This window comes from Porcisia hertigi, chromosome 33, assembly GCF_017918235.1.
Source record: "Porcisia hertigi strain C119 chromosome 33, whole genome shotgun sequence".
In the NCBI taxonomy this organism is placed as follows: Eukaryota; Euglenozoa; class Kinetoplastea; order Trypanosomatida; family Trypanosomatidae; genus Porcisia; species Porcisia hertigi.
This window is the reverse complement of record NC_090592.1, coordinates 249,333-267,314: the sequence shown is the minus strand read 5'-3', so window position 1 is coordinate 267,314 and position 17,982 is coordinate 249,333. Positions and strand designations below refer to the sequence as shown.

Genomic DNA, 17,982 nt, shown 5'->3' with positions numbered 1-17,982 from the left:
CCTACGATGTAAAAAACTGCAATGTTTTCTCCCACGATAGGCTACCTCTACGCAAGACGTCGACTATGATGCGCTCATTATCGCTCTGTGCAGCACCAGTACTGATTAACGTGGCGACCTGCAACGCTTCCTCCCATCGGTTCTGAGAAATGAGTGTGCTCGCAAGTCGGTCGAGATTGGTGATGCTATTCGCGATCGATGCTGTCCTCGCTGCCTTCGATGTCGAGGACAGCATCGCTACAGGAAGAGCAAAAATGGGCATTTTCAAATCGTAGTCGACGCAAAAAGCAGATATCAGCTTTTGCAATTTTCTGTCTTTCACCAAAGCGGCTTTTTCACAAATGACAAATTCAAACCGAAGAAGATCCTCTTTCATCCAAGTTCGATCAGACAGCAACACAAGACGACAAGCTGTTTCAAAGAGCCGCACAGATATTGCAGTGGATGCGCACGAGCAGAGAAGCTCTAGGCAGTTTATGATCAGACCGCAATCGCTCGTCGCGATAGCACAGTGGAGAAGAGAGCGAAGCAGCGACGGCGATGTGCGAAATGCCAATTCTCGCTGACTGCTCTCGATTACATACTTGTACGCCTCTCCGTCGTGCACAAGCCGGGCGATTTTGTACTCGTAGAGCTTCTTTTTTGTCTCTTGATCGACCAGTTGTTCTAAATCCTGTAGTATTCTCACCGCTTCTCTCCACTCTCGTTTCGAGGGACACGCCCGAGCGACTGCAGAAGCGAATCCACAGTACGTTGTCTTTTCCTCTTCTGGTAGAAAGGCTGGATTCGATAGCATTTCATAGGAATCGTTCAGACATCTTCGGTTTAGCTTTGAAGTATTCTTCAGCACAGTACTGTGTTCTTTGGGTGCAATGTTGTCCGGACATTGGTGAAGAAACTCTGCTAGCTGTATTGTCTGCTGCCAAAATCCTCTGGCCACAAGGCATTGAGCCAAAACATCACTCAGTTCGCACGTAACGCCCCTCTCTTTGTTGAGGGCAAGGAGTTTTATAGCGGTCTGCCACTGGCCATGATTCACAAGCGCCTTCAGTATAAGCGCTGTCGCTGGTACGTCCTCAGCGTCGAAAATCGATGTCCATCGCTTTAGTTCATTTGTGTCACCGACGTTGCGAGAAAAAAGCAGCCCGAGCCTTTGCGAGTGTTCAATGCTTAACGGAGAACCGCACTCAAGCAAGGCACGTCGATAATGATGCAATGCATTTTCCCACGTGGCTGCTAGCAAGTGCGATGATGATGTAAGAGAAGCACTAGTTGCGCTAGAGAACATATGTGTTGACAATTCCTTTTCTTTTCACACCAGACGTCAAACACCCAAGTTGTGCTCTTCGGATTGAGCATTCAAATGATTATGGTAAATGGAAGCAGCGAAGGGAAAGGATCAGCAGGAGGAAAAAAAAACAAATTGGACAACACAACTGTGTTATCAACTTTCAATGCCTTGGCAGGCACCGCGGTGCAGTTTTAACCAGCGTAAATGAGTCTTGCATAATGGCACCTGCGAGGGTCAGAGTAAAGACTCCAGAAATACCTATCACGGAGCACGATGGGTAGCAGCGTCAATTCACTGACCCAGTGGAGTGATGCAAAGTTGACAAGGAACATCAAGAGTGTGCGTCTTCTCGTCGTGTACCAAGCGAAGTTGGTCTCTGGGGCAAAATTGTGTTACGATACGACCTGGGTGTAATAAAAAAAAAATATTTTCGCCTCTCGAGGGATGACTTGTTGACGAGAAAAAACATTTTTGTGTGTGCGTCTTCACGGACTCAGAGGAACCATCTTCAGAGATGCCACTAGCGCGCGTTACCAATCAACTCACCACCGACCCAAGGCTTGTTGTGAGATGAGTGGGGAGAGATGGAACCACATTCACCACCTCCCCCCCAAACTCGCCGCAACACTGCCCCATCAACAAGCCAGTTGTGCTGAATTTAGGAAAGCCAGGCGGTAGCAGTAAAGCTTTGGGTGCAAGCGCACCTGCGTAACCCACATTCTGCTTTGAGAATAGAAAGGAACGAGTTGAGCGAAAAAAATTGTAAACAACTTTGGCGCTTACATTTAAGGAGTAGTGGCACACGAGGAAATGCGGCACTCATTTTCTTCTTTTTTTTTCTTTCAAGATTGGTAGGGTGGAGATTAGACACAATCCAAAGAATTCCCTTCCACGCCATGGACATCATTTACCTCAGAAAGAAATAACGAAATGCTACGGTGTTTCCTCTTTTCTGCTGCACAGCTAATTAGTTTTTCGATTACACTGGCATAGTTACCAAAGAACATATTCACCTTCCTCCGTAGTGTCTCTTCGCCGCCTGACACTTGTCGGGTGCTTCATCTCAGATATGTCACTTAGGCCCCTCATTAGGTTTTTTTTTTTCTGATTTCATGAGTGTGGTTCTCCACTCTCCATATCTAGTGGGAACAAGAATTCACTTGAGTTGAGACCACTGCTGGGCACTGATGCCTTTCACAGCCGACGGACCACATCTTATGTGAATTCCATTTGGCCCAACTTTCATCGTCGTGTTCCCCCCTAGAAAAAACAAAATGGGCAAGGCAACGGAGAATCTACTATCCCTTGGAGCTGTGAGCAGGGAAGTCCAGAAGATGCCATCGCAGAGCAGTATCACCGGATTGTCACCCCGTTGCGCGCGTCAGTAATCACCGAAACTACCTTTGAGTATTCCCTGTCTCTCAATTTCAAATTGTTGTGTGCTACAAGTTGATTGTTTTGAAAGATGGAATACCTCAACCTGCTATGAGAATATGGGACCCTCTCTGTGCAGGAAGCCAAGCTGCCCCTATCCCCCCTTGCCAATCTCGAACAGCGTCGGGTGGCGACAGAGGGTCATACACCGCCCCCCCCCCCCCCTCCACGACGTGAGACGTGCGTAGTAGTGGGGGGGGACGGCCTGCGACAGGGGTGGTCACGTGTGCAGGGCGCACGTGGCGGGCAGGAGGGTGTGTCATCGTGGCCCTGGCGTCTCCACCTCTTCGGGGCCTCATTGCCGACTTGCGGGGGGCCCGAGCGTCACAGCGAGGCCACGCCCCGCGTGGCGCTGTGCATAATGCGAGCTGCTGTGAAGGGCGACCCGCGAAGCGAGTGCGGGCCGAGAGTGAGGCCGAGGCCGCGCTGAGGTGACGGAGTCCGCGCCTTGCTGTGATGTGTGTGTGTACGGCCGCGCGGCGCCACACAATTGGCCTGTGTAGCGGTAGGGACGGTGTGGGTCTCGCATTGTATTTTATGGTGGAATGGGCGTTTTCTGCAAAGAAGCCACAATGAAGGCGGGAGTTATTTGTAGACTGTCTGCAAAAAAAAAAATATGCTGAGGTGCTATCATTTCTTCTCGAGACTCTCATGGAGAGGATTTCGGCATAATATGAGTGGTACCACAGGTCAGCTATTTGAATTGGTTTCTTCCGTAAAAACGCATGGCAGCTTTTTGCGGTAACAATTCCTCGTGTGTGGTTAGCTCTGTTGTGTTACACACAAAGTTCTCTTACGGGGAACTTTCACGGAAAACTACGATTCCGATCGTCTGCGGAATCTGCGATATCATGGAGTGAACAGCTGTGCTGTACTGCTGCGTAGTGCGTGGTGGTATGAAAATCGACACCGCATATATATATATATATATATATATTTGCATGTATGTTCGTGCTTTTTTTCCTTGGAAGAGGTGATCTGCTCCCTATGCCCTTTTGGTGCTCGTATCTTGGACTTCTTCTGAGGATCATGATACTCCCTGCAGATCTCCTGTTCTTTCGCTACTTTATTACCCTTTCTCAAACTCCTCCGCCCTTCCACAGGTGGAGCGGCCCCCGCAACCCTATTCTCGCGCTGTTTCAGCGACAGGCGCCAAAATGCGTCACACAACTAGATTTCTGGATCAGACTACTGGCCCACACAAAGCGTACAAGTACACATACATGCCAGACCCCCGCAAGCTTGCACCTATCGAAACATCAATGCGTTCTGAGGTACTTCCTGTTGTGATCCGGCCACCGACATCGTACGTGCCAAACCATGAGGTGTTTTTGGAAAAGGTTGACGTTCATCGCCTGGCCCCAGCAAGCGATTTCAAGGCAACCTTTAAAGACTGGAATGACTTGATGACGTGTAGCAAGCGCGAGCTTCGCACCCGTGGTGTGCCTCTTCTTACGCGCCGTGCTATCCGTGCTGCGGTGCTGGCTTTTCAAAACGGTAATCCTCCTGAGCGCTACGATACCAAGGAGGAGTGGCTGTACTACAAACAGTTTAAGACAAAAGATTATAGCTACCGTGTAGTGCCGGAGTTGCCTGAAAAGTACCGGCCCCATCAAAATGGCATTGATCAAGCACCCGTTCCCAACTACAGCGAGATCAACCAGATGCCGCAGTGGGCCGTGAAAGAAGAAAAGCGCCTTGCTGAGAAAAGCGGTGCTGCGAGCAAGTAGCTGTTTTCACATAATTGCTTCCTTTTTGTGTGTGTGTGGCAAGTCGGCTGGAAAACAAGACAAGTAGGGGCGTTGGTTGGCTTCCTTCCTCATCGTGAACGGTGCTGTTCAGCGGTTTAGAGCATTGGTCTCTCTCCCGGTTGTGGAGGACTTCCTTTGGCCTGCTGCACAGATTCTATGTTCGAACACCTACGCAAGTATTAAACTTCTGACGTTCTTCTATTTTAAATGAAATCGGTATTCACCTCCACATAGCTTTCCATCCTCGTGTACCTTTTACCTCCTGAAACGATTCACCCCATCTTACCTCCCGGCCAACCCTTCAGAAGCCTTTGCTTCTATTATTGAATTTGTCTGAAAGTTACCCTATTTGGCTGTTGTGTGTGTTTTTTTCCTTCCCAAGAGAAAGCTATCCAAGTGGCACAAGAAGGTGAAAGCAGACGGAAAAAATGCCGTCCCCAAACGAGAGCGTCGCTTATGAAAGCGACAGCGATGTTTCTGAGATGGACCCCGAATCAGATATTCTCGCACCCGTGCAGCGTCGCATTGAAGAGCAGCTGCGCAAACACCTACTGGAGCTAACACAGCAGATTCATGAGACGAGCAATGAGTTATCAAGTGTAGAAAAAGAGCGTGAAAGCTGCGGCGTGGACCTTTACAATGCGCAGCAGCATTTGGCAATGCTGCAGAAAACTCTGGAGGGCTATCATGATAGACACGCAACAATCCAGCAGCAACACGAAGAAAAGCTGCGGTCGCGCGAGGAGCTGGCTGCTGCGGCAGAAACCGCACAGAATAAGGTTAATCAGATGCAGAAGCAGTATACCCGCTACCACGACGAACTGGAGAAGCTGACAGAGACTCTGATGAAAGTGGAGCGTTTCAATCAGGAGCTGAAGGATGAGGTGGCGCTCGAGCGTCGCGCTGCCCACAAAACTGAGGATGACATCACTAACTTGGAGAAGGCGAAACTGCGACAAGACGCGTTGATTCTCTCCATGCAGGAACGCATCAAGACGCTAGAGAACGAGAGTGCGATGCTAGACGAGCAGATAGGCAGCCAGCGTGAAGAAACCAAGCGGGCTCGTGAAACGTTGGCGGATGTCACATCGGAGATGGAGGCCATTGTTATGGAGAAACAGCAGCTCGTTCAGCAGTGGCGGAGCTCTCTTATTGGTATGCAGCGGCGACAAGATGCGGTGCGGAAGGCTGAAGAGGCTCTCCAGCAGCAGAAAAGTGACCTCCTCGTGCTGGAGAACGAGATCACTGGATACCGTCGTGACATTGCTTTAACTCAGACAGAGAATGCCAAGCTCACAGAGTTCATGTCCCGTATTGACAACGATATCGTCATATTGGAAAAGCAGATGGAAGGACTTCTCGAAAAGAAGGAGAGTATCACTAAAGCGTATGCACTTTTAGAAAAAAGCATCGCAAGCTCAGTCCAAGAGCGCAAGGCTGTCGAGCAGAAGATAAAAGATAAGTCTTTTGAGCTATCGGAGGTAGAAAAGCAGATTGCCAAGCATGCTAAAGCCATCGTTGACATGGAAAACGAGGTTTTGGTGCATCTGAGCAAGGAGACCACGTTGAAGCAGGAGAGCCAAGGGGCTCTGCATGACATCCGAAAAATTAAGGACTCGATTCGTGCAAAGGAGCAACAGGTGACTCAGATGGAGAACGAGTTGGCGCGAATTCGCGTGGATACGCTACAGTCAAAGGCGTACAATGAAACGCTAGCAACCACCCTGGAGGAACTCGAGAAGGAGCTACAGTCGCGTAGTACTATGATAGAAAAGATGCAGGTCGACATCCGGCGTCGAAACGACGAAATCGATCGCAAGCAAAATCAGCTTGACCAGCTTAATCACCAGTACGAGCGTATTATAGCAGCGCACAACGATATGGAAGGTGAGCATGTTGGACCGCTCGAAGCAACAATCAACAGTCTCACTAGGGCCATTGCCTCCAAGTCTAGCGAGAACGAGTCCCTCCAGCAGGAGTGGATCCGACTGCAGACTGAGCTGGTCAACTACAAGAGCACCATGAACAATATCAACGAGGTCATTCTCGACGCTCAGACAAAGGCGACCATCTTGGCGCAGAAAAAGGACCGCTTACTCTCCAATATCGGTGAAGGGAGGCAGCAGATTGCAAAATTGCAGAACAAGTCGAACGCGATGCACCTCGAAATGAAGCGGGTTAATACACTGCTCAGTCAGAACAACGGCGCGCAGCGGACTGCTTCTGATGACGTGTTCCTCCTCGAGAATGACCTGGTTCGGCGACTTGAAGAGAGGAAGCGTGAAGCCATTCAGCTTGAGAAGAAAGTGGATGATATACGTCAGAATAAGTCGGACATCATTGAACAGATCCTCGCCTGCGAGCGGGACATCATGTTCTGGGAGCGAAAGCTGCAAGTGGCGCGGGAGACAGAGATGGCACTTGACCCAACCATTGGCTGCGCCGAGATCGAAAAGATGAAAAAAGAGATTCTGTATATGGAGCAGCGCATGTCGAAGCTGCAGCGCGAGCAGAAGTTCTTGATTGAGGAGATGCAGAAGATGATAGACCACCGTGAAATCATTCGGACAAAAGGCAAAGCAATCCAGATGGCGTCTGAAAAAAACAAGCATGGTCCGACTCGGCTAGCTGTGGAGAAGGAGAACACGCGCCTCTTCAAGGAGTTGAATGCGAAGCGGCAGGAGTCGCGCAAGAAGGAGAAACTAATCAAGGAGAGCATGGCAGAGATGGATCGTACCGCAGCCAACGTGGACCGCACCCAGCACGAGATAAGGGATCTTGAGGCCCAGATCGAAGATTTGCAAGGTCAAATCATTGCTGCTAAGAGAGAGCGCGATCGTGCTGAGGATGAGAAGCGACTGCGGCAGAACAACTTCCAGCGGTTGCGAGATGGCGAGGCGGGCACGTATCGGCTCTCCTGCTACCCAGAGGAGTCTGCGACGGAGGCGGCGCGGCTGGATGAGGGACGCCAGGCGATGGTAGGTATCATGGAGGAGTTGTCAGAGCGATTCCCCAGCTTGGCTTCGTCCTTCCAAGACCTCATGAGAAGCGTCTGACAGAGCTTCCTGTCGAGGAGAGGGTTCACAGAAAAGGTGAGGCCTTTTCTGGAGAGGCATTCTAACCAACCCGCAGCAGGTCTGTTGTTCAGTCATTCGCTTTTTGTAGTCAACAAAGAGAGAGCGACTCCGTCGGTCGAATGCTTCGAGGAACACATGCAAAGAAAGTCGCCAAATATACAAGTCTCTCTAAAAGCTGCTGCTCAGTGGACATTGCATTCGCTAATTTTCCCTGTTCAATATTCCTCTGACTTCAGATGTCTTTTTTTTCGTTGTCGTTTTTTTCACGGCTCCCGAAGACTTTCGGGCACCGTACTTTTCTGCTCCCCCCCCCCCTTCGGTGAGGGTGCATATGTATAGTTCCGCCACTGCACTGACCCTTCTATAGAAGAAACGATGTTCACGGTCCTTTTGCCGGGTCTCCCGGAAATATGTTTTTACAAATCCTTTTCCCTTTCTCATGCAAGGGGGGGGGAGACAGAGGAGCAAAAGCAGGGCTTGGAGTTATCTTTCACGAGGTGGCAAGAGGCCCAGGAAACACACTCGAACACACGGAGAGACCCCCTCCCCCCCCAAAAAAAAAAAAACGCGTCTCGTCGTCGTGTATGCAGCTTCCCCCAACGAAAATAAAGAGAGATTGATGCGTGTAGAAGGTTCATTCTTTACTCACTTCATCGACGCAGGGCGTCAGTGTGCAGCGCTCTCTACGCAGTGCTGGTCTCTCCCCTCTCGCCCCCTTCTCCCTTCCCGCCATTTTCCACATGAGCCCAGCCGACGCTGCTCTGTGGTGCAACGTGTGCCGTTTCCAAGGCTCCATTCGTATCCACATGAACGTGTGCGTGCGTGCATGCATACGCATGGAGAGGCGATTCACATCTTCGAAGGTTTCGAGGCACTGTCTGTACTCTTCACGCCAAAGTCTTCTGCTTTCCTTGCCTTTGTAATGCTCCAATACATTGCATGATTTATAGAACCTATTCCCTTCCCACAAAACGGAAAAAAGGGGGGGGTGGGGGTACTTTCCGTTATTGTTATAATGGTTTGGTAACCACCGCTCCGTCGGGTTCCCCCCAATTTTTTACTGACAGCATCACACGTTTTCTTTCTTCTTGCCGGCTTCCGGAGTGCAGATTGGGGTGGGGGTGGGTTGGTTTGGGTGGGCAGTGGAAACAGAGGATAGCACTGTAACCCGCTCCCAAACAAGATACAATATCAGGATTGGTGACTCCGCACTTGCGCTAATCGTAGGGCAGGTTACCGTACTGCATGACATTTGTAGCCACATCCCGCTGCGTCGTGTAGTTCCTACTGCGGTCTCCTTTTGTGGCCACAAACTGTCACTTTTTCCTGTTCCCCCCCTCCCCCTCTCTCTCTACCCCATTCGATCAGAGAGCAAAGGGTAACCTTAAGGTGCGTGCTGTCGTGTGGTCGTAACTGTGTACGTCTCTCTCTCCCCTTCCTCACCCGAAGAATGCTAAATGGAGTGAGCGATGTCTTGACGCCGTGGACTGCCCCACGAATACTCCACATCATGGAGACGGCCTCAGCGTTTCGCAAGAGGGGCGGCAACCCTCCTCGTGGCGGAGTACCCGCTGATGGCGCGGCGGATATGGAGAGCCTTTTGCAACTCGCAAATCAGTTGCCAGACGTTGCGGGTCGTGTGATGGCCGCACCACTTTTTGCACAACGGCCGCTGGTAGAGTCGCACAATAGTGGCCCGCTGCCTCTTACCACAGTTGCACCTGGCGCACCGTCTGATGAGGCATCATCGACGTCTATAATATATGAGGATGCGCGGAACATGTGTACTGCCGCGTTGGCGGTGCATAGAAGTGCCTGGAGGGCCGAGGCACCCAATGACGGTGAGCCCTCGAGGAACGACCAAAGTTTTCGCTGGCTTCACCACAGTGAAGCTCAAACAGCGGCGGCAGAATTAGAGGAGGTGAGATTTGCTGCGGAGTTCTCGGAGCCTTGCATTCGTGGTTCGTTCCCGGACGTGGCCGCAGCGCTTCGTCACGTTTTGCCCGAGGTGGACGGTGGGATTTTATCAGCCAGTGGTGAGGTTCATGTGCAAGGAACGAGCAACCGTGGTGCGCCCAACTTATTTCAAGACCGGTTAAGTTTCATGTTGAGCCCCCCTTCTGTGTCACACGCAACCCTTCCGGTGAAAAGTGTCTCCTCACCCAACACTATTAACGGTGGCGGCTCAACTACTACACACCGCCTGCGTTTGATCCAGCCGTCCCCTTCAGCGGCATCAGCTGAGCAGCAGTCGCTCGTGTTGGAAACGATTCCACCCCCCTCATTGCTTTCGATCGAAGCCTATGGCCCCCCGGGTCACGCTATGTTCGACAGGAGCTGTGTTGCGTACACTTTCTCCTCCGATGAGAGGGAGGAATTGATGGCTTCCTTGTGCACAAAGCCACTTCCACTCCAAGTGTTCCGCAACGAGGAAGTGGAGGTGCGCTGTGGATCTGGGGCTCTAATCGATTGCGAGGCCTCTACACCACTCTCTATCGGGATAGGGGCAGCTGCTACGGCCCCTGTCCATGTTGCTCACGATGGCCTTCCGCTCTCCGCCAGCCGAGGGGCGCAGAGCCGTCGCATCAACGGTGATGGCTGGAGTGTCTCCTCTGGGTGGAGCAGTCGTAGCAACAGCGAGCCACGCGACAACATGGATCGCGACAAGGCGAAAGAGGAGGCATCACAAGATATGGAAAAGGCCGATGCAGCCAACAGTGAGGCGGAGCCCCCTAACCGCGCGGTAACCGCTGACAGGGATGCTCTCACCCCTGAGCTCACATCAGCAGTTCGTCTGCCCAGTGCGGTCAGCACCACTCGCACATGGATCAACGATGATGATCATTTGGTACTCGAGAACGGCCGAATCACCGTACAGAAGAAGAAGATGCGTCCGGTCAAGAATATGTTAGCTTGTCATCCCTTGCCGACGGTAGTGCGTGCTCCTTTCGTAGATCCGTCGCTGCTGACGGCTGAGGTAAGTACTAGGCTGGCTGAAGGGCAGGGCTTCACCTCAGGCATTACCGATGACACTGGTCACGTCAACGCGATGAATGATGGTAGCACCGTGGAGTGCGCGCCGGATGGAAAGAAGCGAGTCGCTGGCGCGAAGCGCAGTCGCGACTCGACGACGGTCTCAGCTCCAGTACACGAGGAAACCACCTCTACGTCCGCTGATCCGCAAAAAAAGATAACAGCCGGTACAAAGACGGGGGTGAAGCGCAGCGCCGCCTCCGCCGAGGTGTCAGGCGAGGTGGCGAGGGTGCCGACAGATATCAGCACGAGGCCTGTGGTGCGTTTGTCACAGGAGGAGATGCTTGAGTTTATCGAGGGCTTGCGCGTTTCTGACACGCTGCGACGCGCCTTGCTAGTAGGTGCCGCTGCACCCGCCGTCACCCAGGCGGCGCCGGTGAACACCCCGGGGACGGTCGGCGAGGGACAGGGTGAGACGGGGGGGGTCCCTGAGGCGCATTAAGGGATGGTCTCCGCAGCGCAGACACACGCGGATGCGTTCTTGTGTTTGATGAAGCGAGTCGCCGTACTTTGCCAAGATGTTTGCTTTAGTTTTTTTCGTTCTGGCTGCACCCATCTTCCCCTTCTTGTCGTCTTCTGGAAGATGGGACTAGCTGCTGCCAATGCCTTCACTCCCACCCCTGAGTGCGTCGGGTGGTGGTGGGTAACGTGTCACCGTCTGCAGCATTGGTATCACCTGTACCACTTTGCCTTGTGCAGCCGACGGACAATCGTCCCTTTCCTTCTTCCAAGTAAAAAAAAAAAACACACACACCAGGAGCACACAAGCTCATCTATCGTCATCTACCCGTGACTTTCGTGTGCTCCTCTTGCGTTCCTCTCTTTTTTTTCTTCTGCGCCGTTGGGGGCTGAGGAAAGGGAGGGTTTAATTTCGCAGGCGTGCACGCCTCGACTGCAAGTTCACCACCACATCGCACCGCTTGCGCGCCGTGACGAGGGAGCCTGCTCTTTTTCCTGTGGCCAGTGTTTCCCTTTCGATTATCATATTGCTTGTTCTCTCTTCGCTCTTTCCCTTTCGCCGCATCTCATCTTTTAGTTTACAATTCCTGGTTGGCTCTCCTGTCCACTTCCAAACACGCCAACGCTCCCCCCCCCCCCACGCGCGCTCATTTGTCGTGTGCCGCGGACCTTTCATTTTTCATCGGATTGGCGCCTTCGTCGTCCCGAGGCGTGGGTGTCTTTCACCATATATATATATTCTTTTTTCCCCTCTGATCTCACCCCCCCCCTCCGCTCTTTGCAGGGTCTTATTTTCTCTCTTTCTCTGTGTTTACCAACAGTGTTGTTCTGAATTTGTGTGTGACCACTGCTCCGCCAGCCTTGCACTGCCTCGAAAGGCTTCCCCTCTGTGTTTATCAAGAGCGCATCATGAGCAGCGGTATTTGGGCACTGTCCAATGCGGCCACCTCACCTACAGATTTCCCCCCTGGGGATGTTGTGGAACAGATGATGTGTCGTAGCCTCGAAGAGAACGCATACAGCATGCAGGGATTCTGGCTTTGGCAGTCCAACTCTATCCAGCTGCGCCACCGCCGTGAACAGCGTCGACGCCGACCCCGTAGTGACGCTGTGTCACCGACGGAGGAAAAAGGCGGGCAGAGTGCTTGGGCTCGAAGTGAGGCTGAGGAAATAACAGTGAAGCGTGCTGATAAGGTACGCGATTACATCTCTGGTGTTCTCCACGCCACCGGGTACCCCTACCGACAAGTCTCCGCTGTCGACAATGCACAGGAAAGTTCTGCCAGCTCTCCTCCGGCTACAGTGACCGGTGTCGAGATGTCAGTAACCAGTCCTAAACTCACATCGACTTCGCTTTCTTCAGCCGATACACATCCTCCTGAGGTGTCCTGTGAGCCACCACAGAAGGTCAACCGCGGGGAAGGGCCTGACGCGACTGTGCGCATTCCTGTAGCACCGAAGAGCGCTTTAGCGAGGCTTGTAGCCAAGGCTAGGACCCAGCATCGTGATCTTGTCGAGCACGCTCCTGTTGTAGTCGCCGCTGGGCCTGCAAGGCAGCGCCAGCCGGACGAGACTGGGGGCCAACTTGACGTGGACCGAAAGCGAATTCGATTCGCTGATGCGTCTTCTCAGGTGAGTCAGCAGCAGCGGTCGCGAGGCCACGAATCCCGCGGCGACAACGGTCACAGTGAGGGGGAGGAGGAGGAGGATTTCACGATTCAGCTGCCAGGCCGCACTGCACCACGAACCTCAGCAGACGCAGACGAGCGTGGCAGTGGCAATACTGACGCTATGCCAGGCGTTGCTGACAGCGCCGATGCGATTGCTGCCAAGCACCCGTCGCAGATGACTCGAGCAGAGTTTCTCAGCCAGTTCAAGCGAGCCCCACGCCGTGGCGAGGTGGGGCAAACTGCAGAGGAGATTGCAGCCGCAGAGAAACTGGGTTATGTCATGTCTGGCTCTCGCTCAGTGGCATCTCGCATGTATGTGGATCGCATACAGCGGCAGCTGCATGAGCACGAGGCGGCGAAGCTGCAGCAACAGTTCCGTAAAGTCGAGGATGAGCGGATGGACGACCAACTGGTGGTTGAACTCGCGCAGTTTATCAACGGTAAAAAGGAATGCTGAGCTGGTGTAGTCTGTCCAGACACGTACTTGCTCATTCACAGAGGCAGAGAGGGAGGCATGTAGAGCGGCGTCACACCCCCTCCCCCAAAGGTGTGCAAGGGTAGGGCTCTGTCGACCAACTTCTCAAAACACCGTGTCGCTTTTTTCAACGCCCTTAAAGCAATTGCTCATTCTTTGTGTCGATTGTGCGATATCGACACCAATGGTTCGATATGTTCGAAGAAAAGTTAGATTTGAAAGGGAGGGAAGACAACGCCACAGGCTGTGGTACAGAGGCAAGAACGCACAGGGGGCACTAGTTCATTAGATCGAGAAAGCTTTTGGGGGAGGGGAGGGAGATGAAGGCCAAGGCGAATGCTCCGGAAAGGACTATCGAGGTTGTGATGCAGTGAATGCTTTAATAGTGTTCTGAAGTCGCGTATCCGATGCGACCCCGCGATCGCTACGATTGAAGTGGAGATCTGCTTCCGCAGTTTTTCTTCGTATGCGCTTCGTCCGTTTTCCTTCCCCCTTCTGCGTTTCATGGGGGCTGCGAACTCATCCATGCATATGTCTTCCAGTTGGGTTTCCAGTGCTCTCCTCCTCCAACGCACCGAATGTGTATTAAGTGGGGGAAAATTCCTCGAAGGACCCCCCCCCCACGCACACACTCCACCACACACAGACACACGCAGGCGCACAAATCCCAACAGGAGGGGGAAAAAGCGGGGTAATGTGTACAAGGTGTTGTCACTGTTGTTGCTCCTCTCTCTTCTCCCCCACCTCCTCGCCGATGACGAGTACGCTCACAAACAGACGCTAACACACACACACACACACACACGCAAAATAGCAGCCCATCATACACACGCGAGGCTCACTCTTCAAAGCAACGAAAGGGTCTCCGCACTTCAGTCAGTACAATGCCGCCTCACTTGGGTGACGAACCCTCGCTAAGTGTGGCAACTTTACCCCGAAAGGCTGTAGTCCTGGGGTTCGGATCGAGATTCATCGTTGGCCGGTATCCCCTTGACGACGACGCAACCCCGTCGCCGCACAACTCTGTCGTCGTCGATGACGGTCAGATTGTGCGGGCGGTGGCATTCCTCCAAATTCCCAACGGCCCTCTCTGTGTGGTGAGCGCTGGGGACGGCAAGCTCATTAATGTGTACAACGTGTCATCCTGGAGGGAGAATAACCCGAACGCAATCCAGAACTCTTCGGACGATGACAACGTAAAGGGGGGCATGGACACCGCAGGCTTCGTGGACGACGAGGTGCACAGCAAGTCCACAGTGAGTGTGCAGTCAGCGTCGGCCAAGAGGAAACAGTTGGCCGAGGCAGATTACTGGAAGCCATCGTATCAGTACGGACCGCACACGAAGCGTATCACCTCGCTGGCCACATGCTCGGAGGGGACAATTTTGTTTGCCGACAAGTTTGGTGAAGTTTATCGCATTCGCTTGAGCTGGTCACCGTCGCACACCATCGAGGTTGATGGGGATGCAACGACACCGGCTAAATTTCTGCTGCAGCACTTTAGCATCATCTCCACACTTTACCTCACGGCGCCCGTGCCGCGAATTGAGCCGGTAGCGGCCTCCGAGGAGCGCAGCGCTGTGGCATGCCGGCGCCTCTTTACTTGCGATAGGGAAAACCACGTGCGCGTCAGCCGGTTCCCCGAGTCGTACGTTATAGAGCAGTTTCTGTGGACGCGGGGCACCGTGCAGTCAGCCGTTACGTGCGTCTCAGAGATCCCCTACGTGGAGGTTGCCGTGGTGAGCGGCTCCTCCCACCCCCACAGTACCGTCCCCGTCAACGAGCACAACCAGGCTCCCAACGCCCCGTACTCGTACTACGTGACTGGCACGCACGGCGGTGATGTGCACTTTTGGGCTGCCAAGAACGACGTTCCGATTCAGAGCGACACCGAGACGTTCAGCCTCATCAGCACCTTCCATCCTTGCGCCGCGGGTGGCCAGCCCGAAAACTTTGGTCCGGTCCTCGGGGTGACAGTGCTCAGAGGCGACATGGATAGCTTTGGCTACCCGCGTCACTCGAGCGACTACCCGTGCGGGGTCCTCGTGGCATATGAAGGGTGCACCGACGTCTTCTTTGTGCCCATCTACAGCCACACGGTCACCCACACCATTCGTCCGGCAGTGGCTTCCGCGACCCGAACGTCGCTCGACGCCAGGCCAGCAGCCATGGTGGGCAGCGACGACGCCACTGCCTTTGTGCTAAAGCGCAACGGCCGTGTCTCGTTTATACGGCTGCGTGACACGGCGTCGTCTGTGACAGGGGCGTCGACTGAAGCGTCCATCTCGGACACTAACGTTCAAGCTCAGGTGCAGCAGCTGCCCTTTCAGATGCCATACCTAGAGGAGCGTATCCGGGCTGTGATGTGCGGACCCGCTGCCGTAGGGAAAGGAGAAGCAGCCGGAACCGAGGCTAATGTGTTATCTGAGCTGGAGGCACTCGATTTGTGTGCTTTGTGGCGCTACGAGGCCGTAAATCCCCAGAAGCGTCGGCACAACAACGATGAGGGCGACAGTGATAAGGAAAGCGCTGACGACGAGGACGGTCAGACGGGCTCATTACCGAAGGAGGGCACCTCCAAGAAGATGGTGCGAGTGGAGGCGCCGGGCGCACATTGACGCGTGCATCGAGGGGAGCTGTACGTTGCCTTTATCTTTGTTTCGCTTTTCCATGTTGCAAGTTCCAGTTTCACAGGTAGGACTTATTTTGCGGGCTGGGCTTACTCTTCACCATTCACTCCCCCCCGCGAGTACATGCATACAGAACGTGCCGGATTCCAAGATGCGATCGGGTAGGCTGCTAAAACAGAGGACCCGGAAACACGATGAGAGCACTCTGACCAACGTTGGCGAGTCTACCCGACTCTAATGAGATCGGTCTCCATACCACCGCCTGACAGAATGCAGTGGCTTCAGGGGACTGTAGGAGAGGAGGCACGCTATGTCGGCAGAGCACAGCGTCTGAGGAGGCATTGGCTTGAGAAGTGACTCACTTGTTCTTGGTGCTCTTGCAGCATACGCCTTTCTCACTCGCTGCTGTCCGAGAGACAGATTCAACCAGCTCTTGAGCAGGGCCCTAAAGTCAGCTGGTGTGCTTCGAAGCATGTTTGCCATTTAATTCTGTCTGGTGCCGATAGTGCGGCGCGTATCCGAGGGAGGCCAGCAAGGACTGGAAGGGCCCGTTAGCCACATGCCACGATTTGAGGGCAGACGGCTCGTCCTAGACGAAGACCTGGCGCTGCGGTGCAACAGGGTGTGGGGTAGACAAGTTGTAGTTTTAGGGGTACACAGCTTGATTCGATCGTGATTGGGAATCACACGTTTAGAAAGTGGTTCTTTTCCTTTGACTCCGCCCGCGTGTGTGTGTGTGAGGGAGACAACATTGCTCTGTAAAACTATGCAACTTTCACGCGGTTTCTCAGCAGCTCCCCCCCCTCCCCCCCCTTTAATCGTCGCAGAGAGAGGGGGTCTTTCAAGCGAGGGGGTAACGGATGTGACTTTCAGTGAGTCTTGTGCTCAATGCTTCATTGACTGTGCACCGATTTGCCGATCTGTTGCTCGTGCGGTCGCTGCACTTCGGTCGGTTCATATATGTGTATGTGTGTAAGTGCGTAAGTATATACATAAATACACTTTTTTTTTTCTATGGCGCTAGGCATCCACAAAGCGCGAGGAGAGGCTTTGTACGCGAGGAGACCGCTGGGCAGTGATGAGCATTTTTCTTGGAACATAAAATAGCGTGACAACAGCCGAGTGGGGTGTGTGTGGCTGAGAAGGCAGTGGGGGGTGACTGGTGATGTCAAAGAGGTCAAACCCGCGTTGGTCACGGAGTTCGGTTTCTTCTGGATTGATGAGACGTAAGGGGGGGGTGGGTGGGTGGGGGACGCAAAGCGCGGTGGCAAGGTGAAGAACGTGTCTGTCCCCCCCCCTCCTCCCCCCGGCCATCCACTGAGTGAGGAGGAGAGGAGACATAATGACACCGAGTAAACAAAAGCAACGGCTACAACGACCCCTCCCCCCAAAAAGAGAGAGAGAGATGTTTATGCTCAACTGGATCAACGCAAACACGCACCGTGGCTGATGGGGTCATCCTTTGAAAAGAGTCCCTAACTCGTTCGACAAATAATGCCACACGGCCACTAAGACGGTGTTTGCCATTTCCCCCCCCTCCCTCCTGATGTGTGTGTGTGTGTGTGTGTGTGTATAAACTGATGGAAGGGATATCGAGTGCTCTCTTCCATTTTGTGGTATTGCGACGGGCACTGGTTCTGCCGTCCTCTCTTTCCCACGACCCTGTGTGTGTGAGGGAGCTGCGTGTCTGTGTTGACAAGGCCCTTCTTCCCCATGCAGTGTCGTGTCCACACACACACTAATATTGAGCAATGGAGGAGAGGGGGGGGGGAGGGAAAAGAGCAAGCATCGAATATACTTTTTTTTTCACATACCCTGTGGGAAAACAAAAACGGAGATCAGAAAGGAACGACTTGCGTCCTCTGATATCGCGTGGTCTCTCTGCAGTGCAGCAAATTTCTTTGATCTTTTTGCTTCCGGTTCTCAGTCTCTACTGCTTCACGCTTCTTTGACATTCTCTTGCATCTTCCTTTGTGTGTTCATATATATTGTTTTTCCCTCACCCCCCCCTCTTTGCTGATCGTTCCATATGCTATTTTTTTTTTCGCCAACAATCAGCACACATCCACACGATTCACAAAACAAACCAATCCACTGCTCACACTGCGTAACTGCTTTTCTGACCATACGCCACGACCGGCTTTAGCTCACACGCGGACTCA

At 53.1% G+C, this 17,982-nt stretch overlaps 6 protein-coding genes across 6 annotated transcripts; 5 read left to right on the top strand and 1 right to left on the bottom strand.

Annotated features, from left to right (window-relative positions):
• Window position 1: 1 nt before the first annotated feature.
• JKF63_02075 (uncharacterized protein) lies at window positions 2-1,288 on the bottom strand (the record flags this gene model as incomplete). Its single annotated transcript, XM_067898118.1, has 1 exon — window positions 2-1,288. One exon carries the CDS (start codon window positions 1,286-1,288, stop codon window positions 2-4), a length of 1,287 nt encoding a protein of 428 aa, XP_067754275.1.
• A 2,594-nt stretch (window positions 1,289-3,882) lies between these two features.
• On the top strand, window positions 3,883-4,455 carry JKF63_02074 (uncharacterized protein; the record flags this gene model as incomplete). Its single annotated transcript, XM_067898117.1, has 1 exon — window positions 3,883-4,455. The coding sequence occupies one exon, from the start codon at window positions 3,883-3,885 to the stop codon at window positions 4,453-4,455; it is 573 nt and encodes a 190-aa protein (XP_067754274.1).
• A 449-nt stretch (window positions 4,456-4,904) lies between these two features.
• On the top strand, window positions 4,905-7,532 carry JKF63_02073 (uncharacterized protein; the record flags this gene model as incomplete). Its single annotated transcript, XM_067898116.1, has 1 exon — window positions 4,905-7,532. One exon carries the CDS (start codon window positions 4,905-4,907, stop codon window positions 7,530-7,532), a length of 2,628 nt encoding a protein of 875 aa, XP_067754273.1.
• A 1,471-nt stretch (window positions 7,533-9,003) lies between these two features.
• On the top strand, window positions 9,004-11,028 carry JKF63_02072 (uncharacterized protein; the record flags this gene model as incomplete). The annotated part of the gene is made up of 1 exon (XM_067898115.1): window positions 9,004-11,028. The coding sequence occupies one exon, from the start codon at window positions 9,004-9,006 to the stop codon at window positions 11,026-11,028; it is 2,025 nt and encodes a 674-aa protein (XP_067754272.1).
• Window positions 11,029-11,954: 926 nt separating this feature from the next.
• On the top strand, window positions 11,955-13,172 carry JKF63_02071 (uncharacterized protein; the record flags this gene model as incomplete). Its single annotated transcript, XM_067898114.1, has 1 exon — window positions 11,955-13,172. The coding sequence occupies one exon, from the start codon at window positions 11,955-11,957 to the stop codon at window positions 13,170-13,172; it is 1,218 nt and encodes a 405-aa protein (XP_067754271.1).
• Window positions 13,173-14,074: 902 nt separating this feature from the next.
• On the top strand, window positions 14,075-15,808 carry JKF63_02070 (uncharacterized protein; the record flags this gene model as incomplete). Its single annotated transcript, XM_067898113.1, has 1 exon — window positions 14,075-15,808. One exon carries the CDS (start codon window positions 14,075-14,077, stop codon window positions 15,806-15,808), a length of 1,734 nt encoding a protein of 577 aa, XP_067754270.1.
• Between the last annotated feature and the right edge of the window lie 2,174 nt (window positions 15,809-17,982).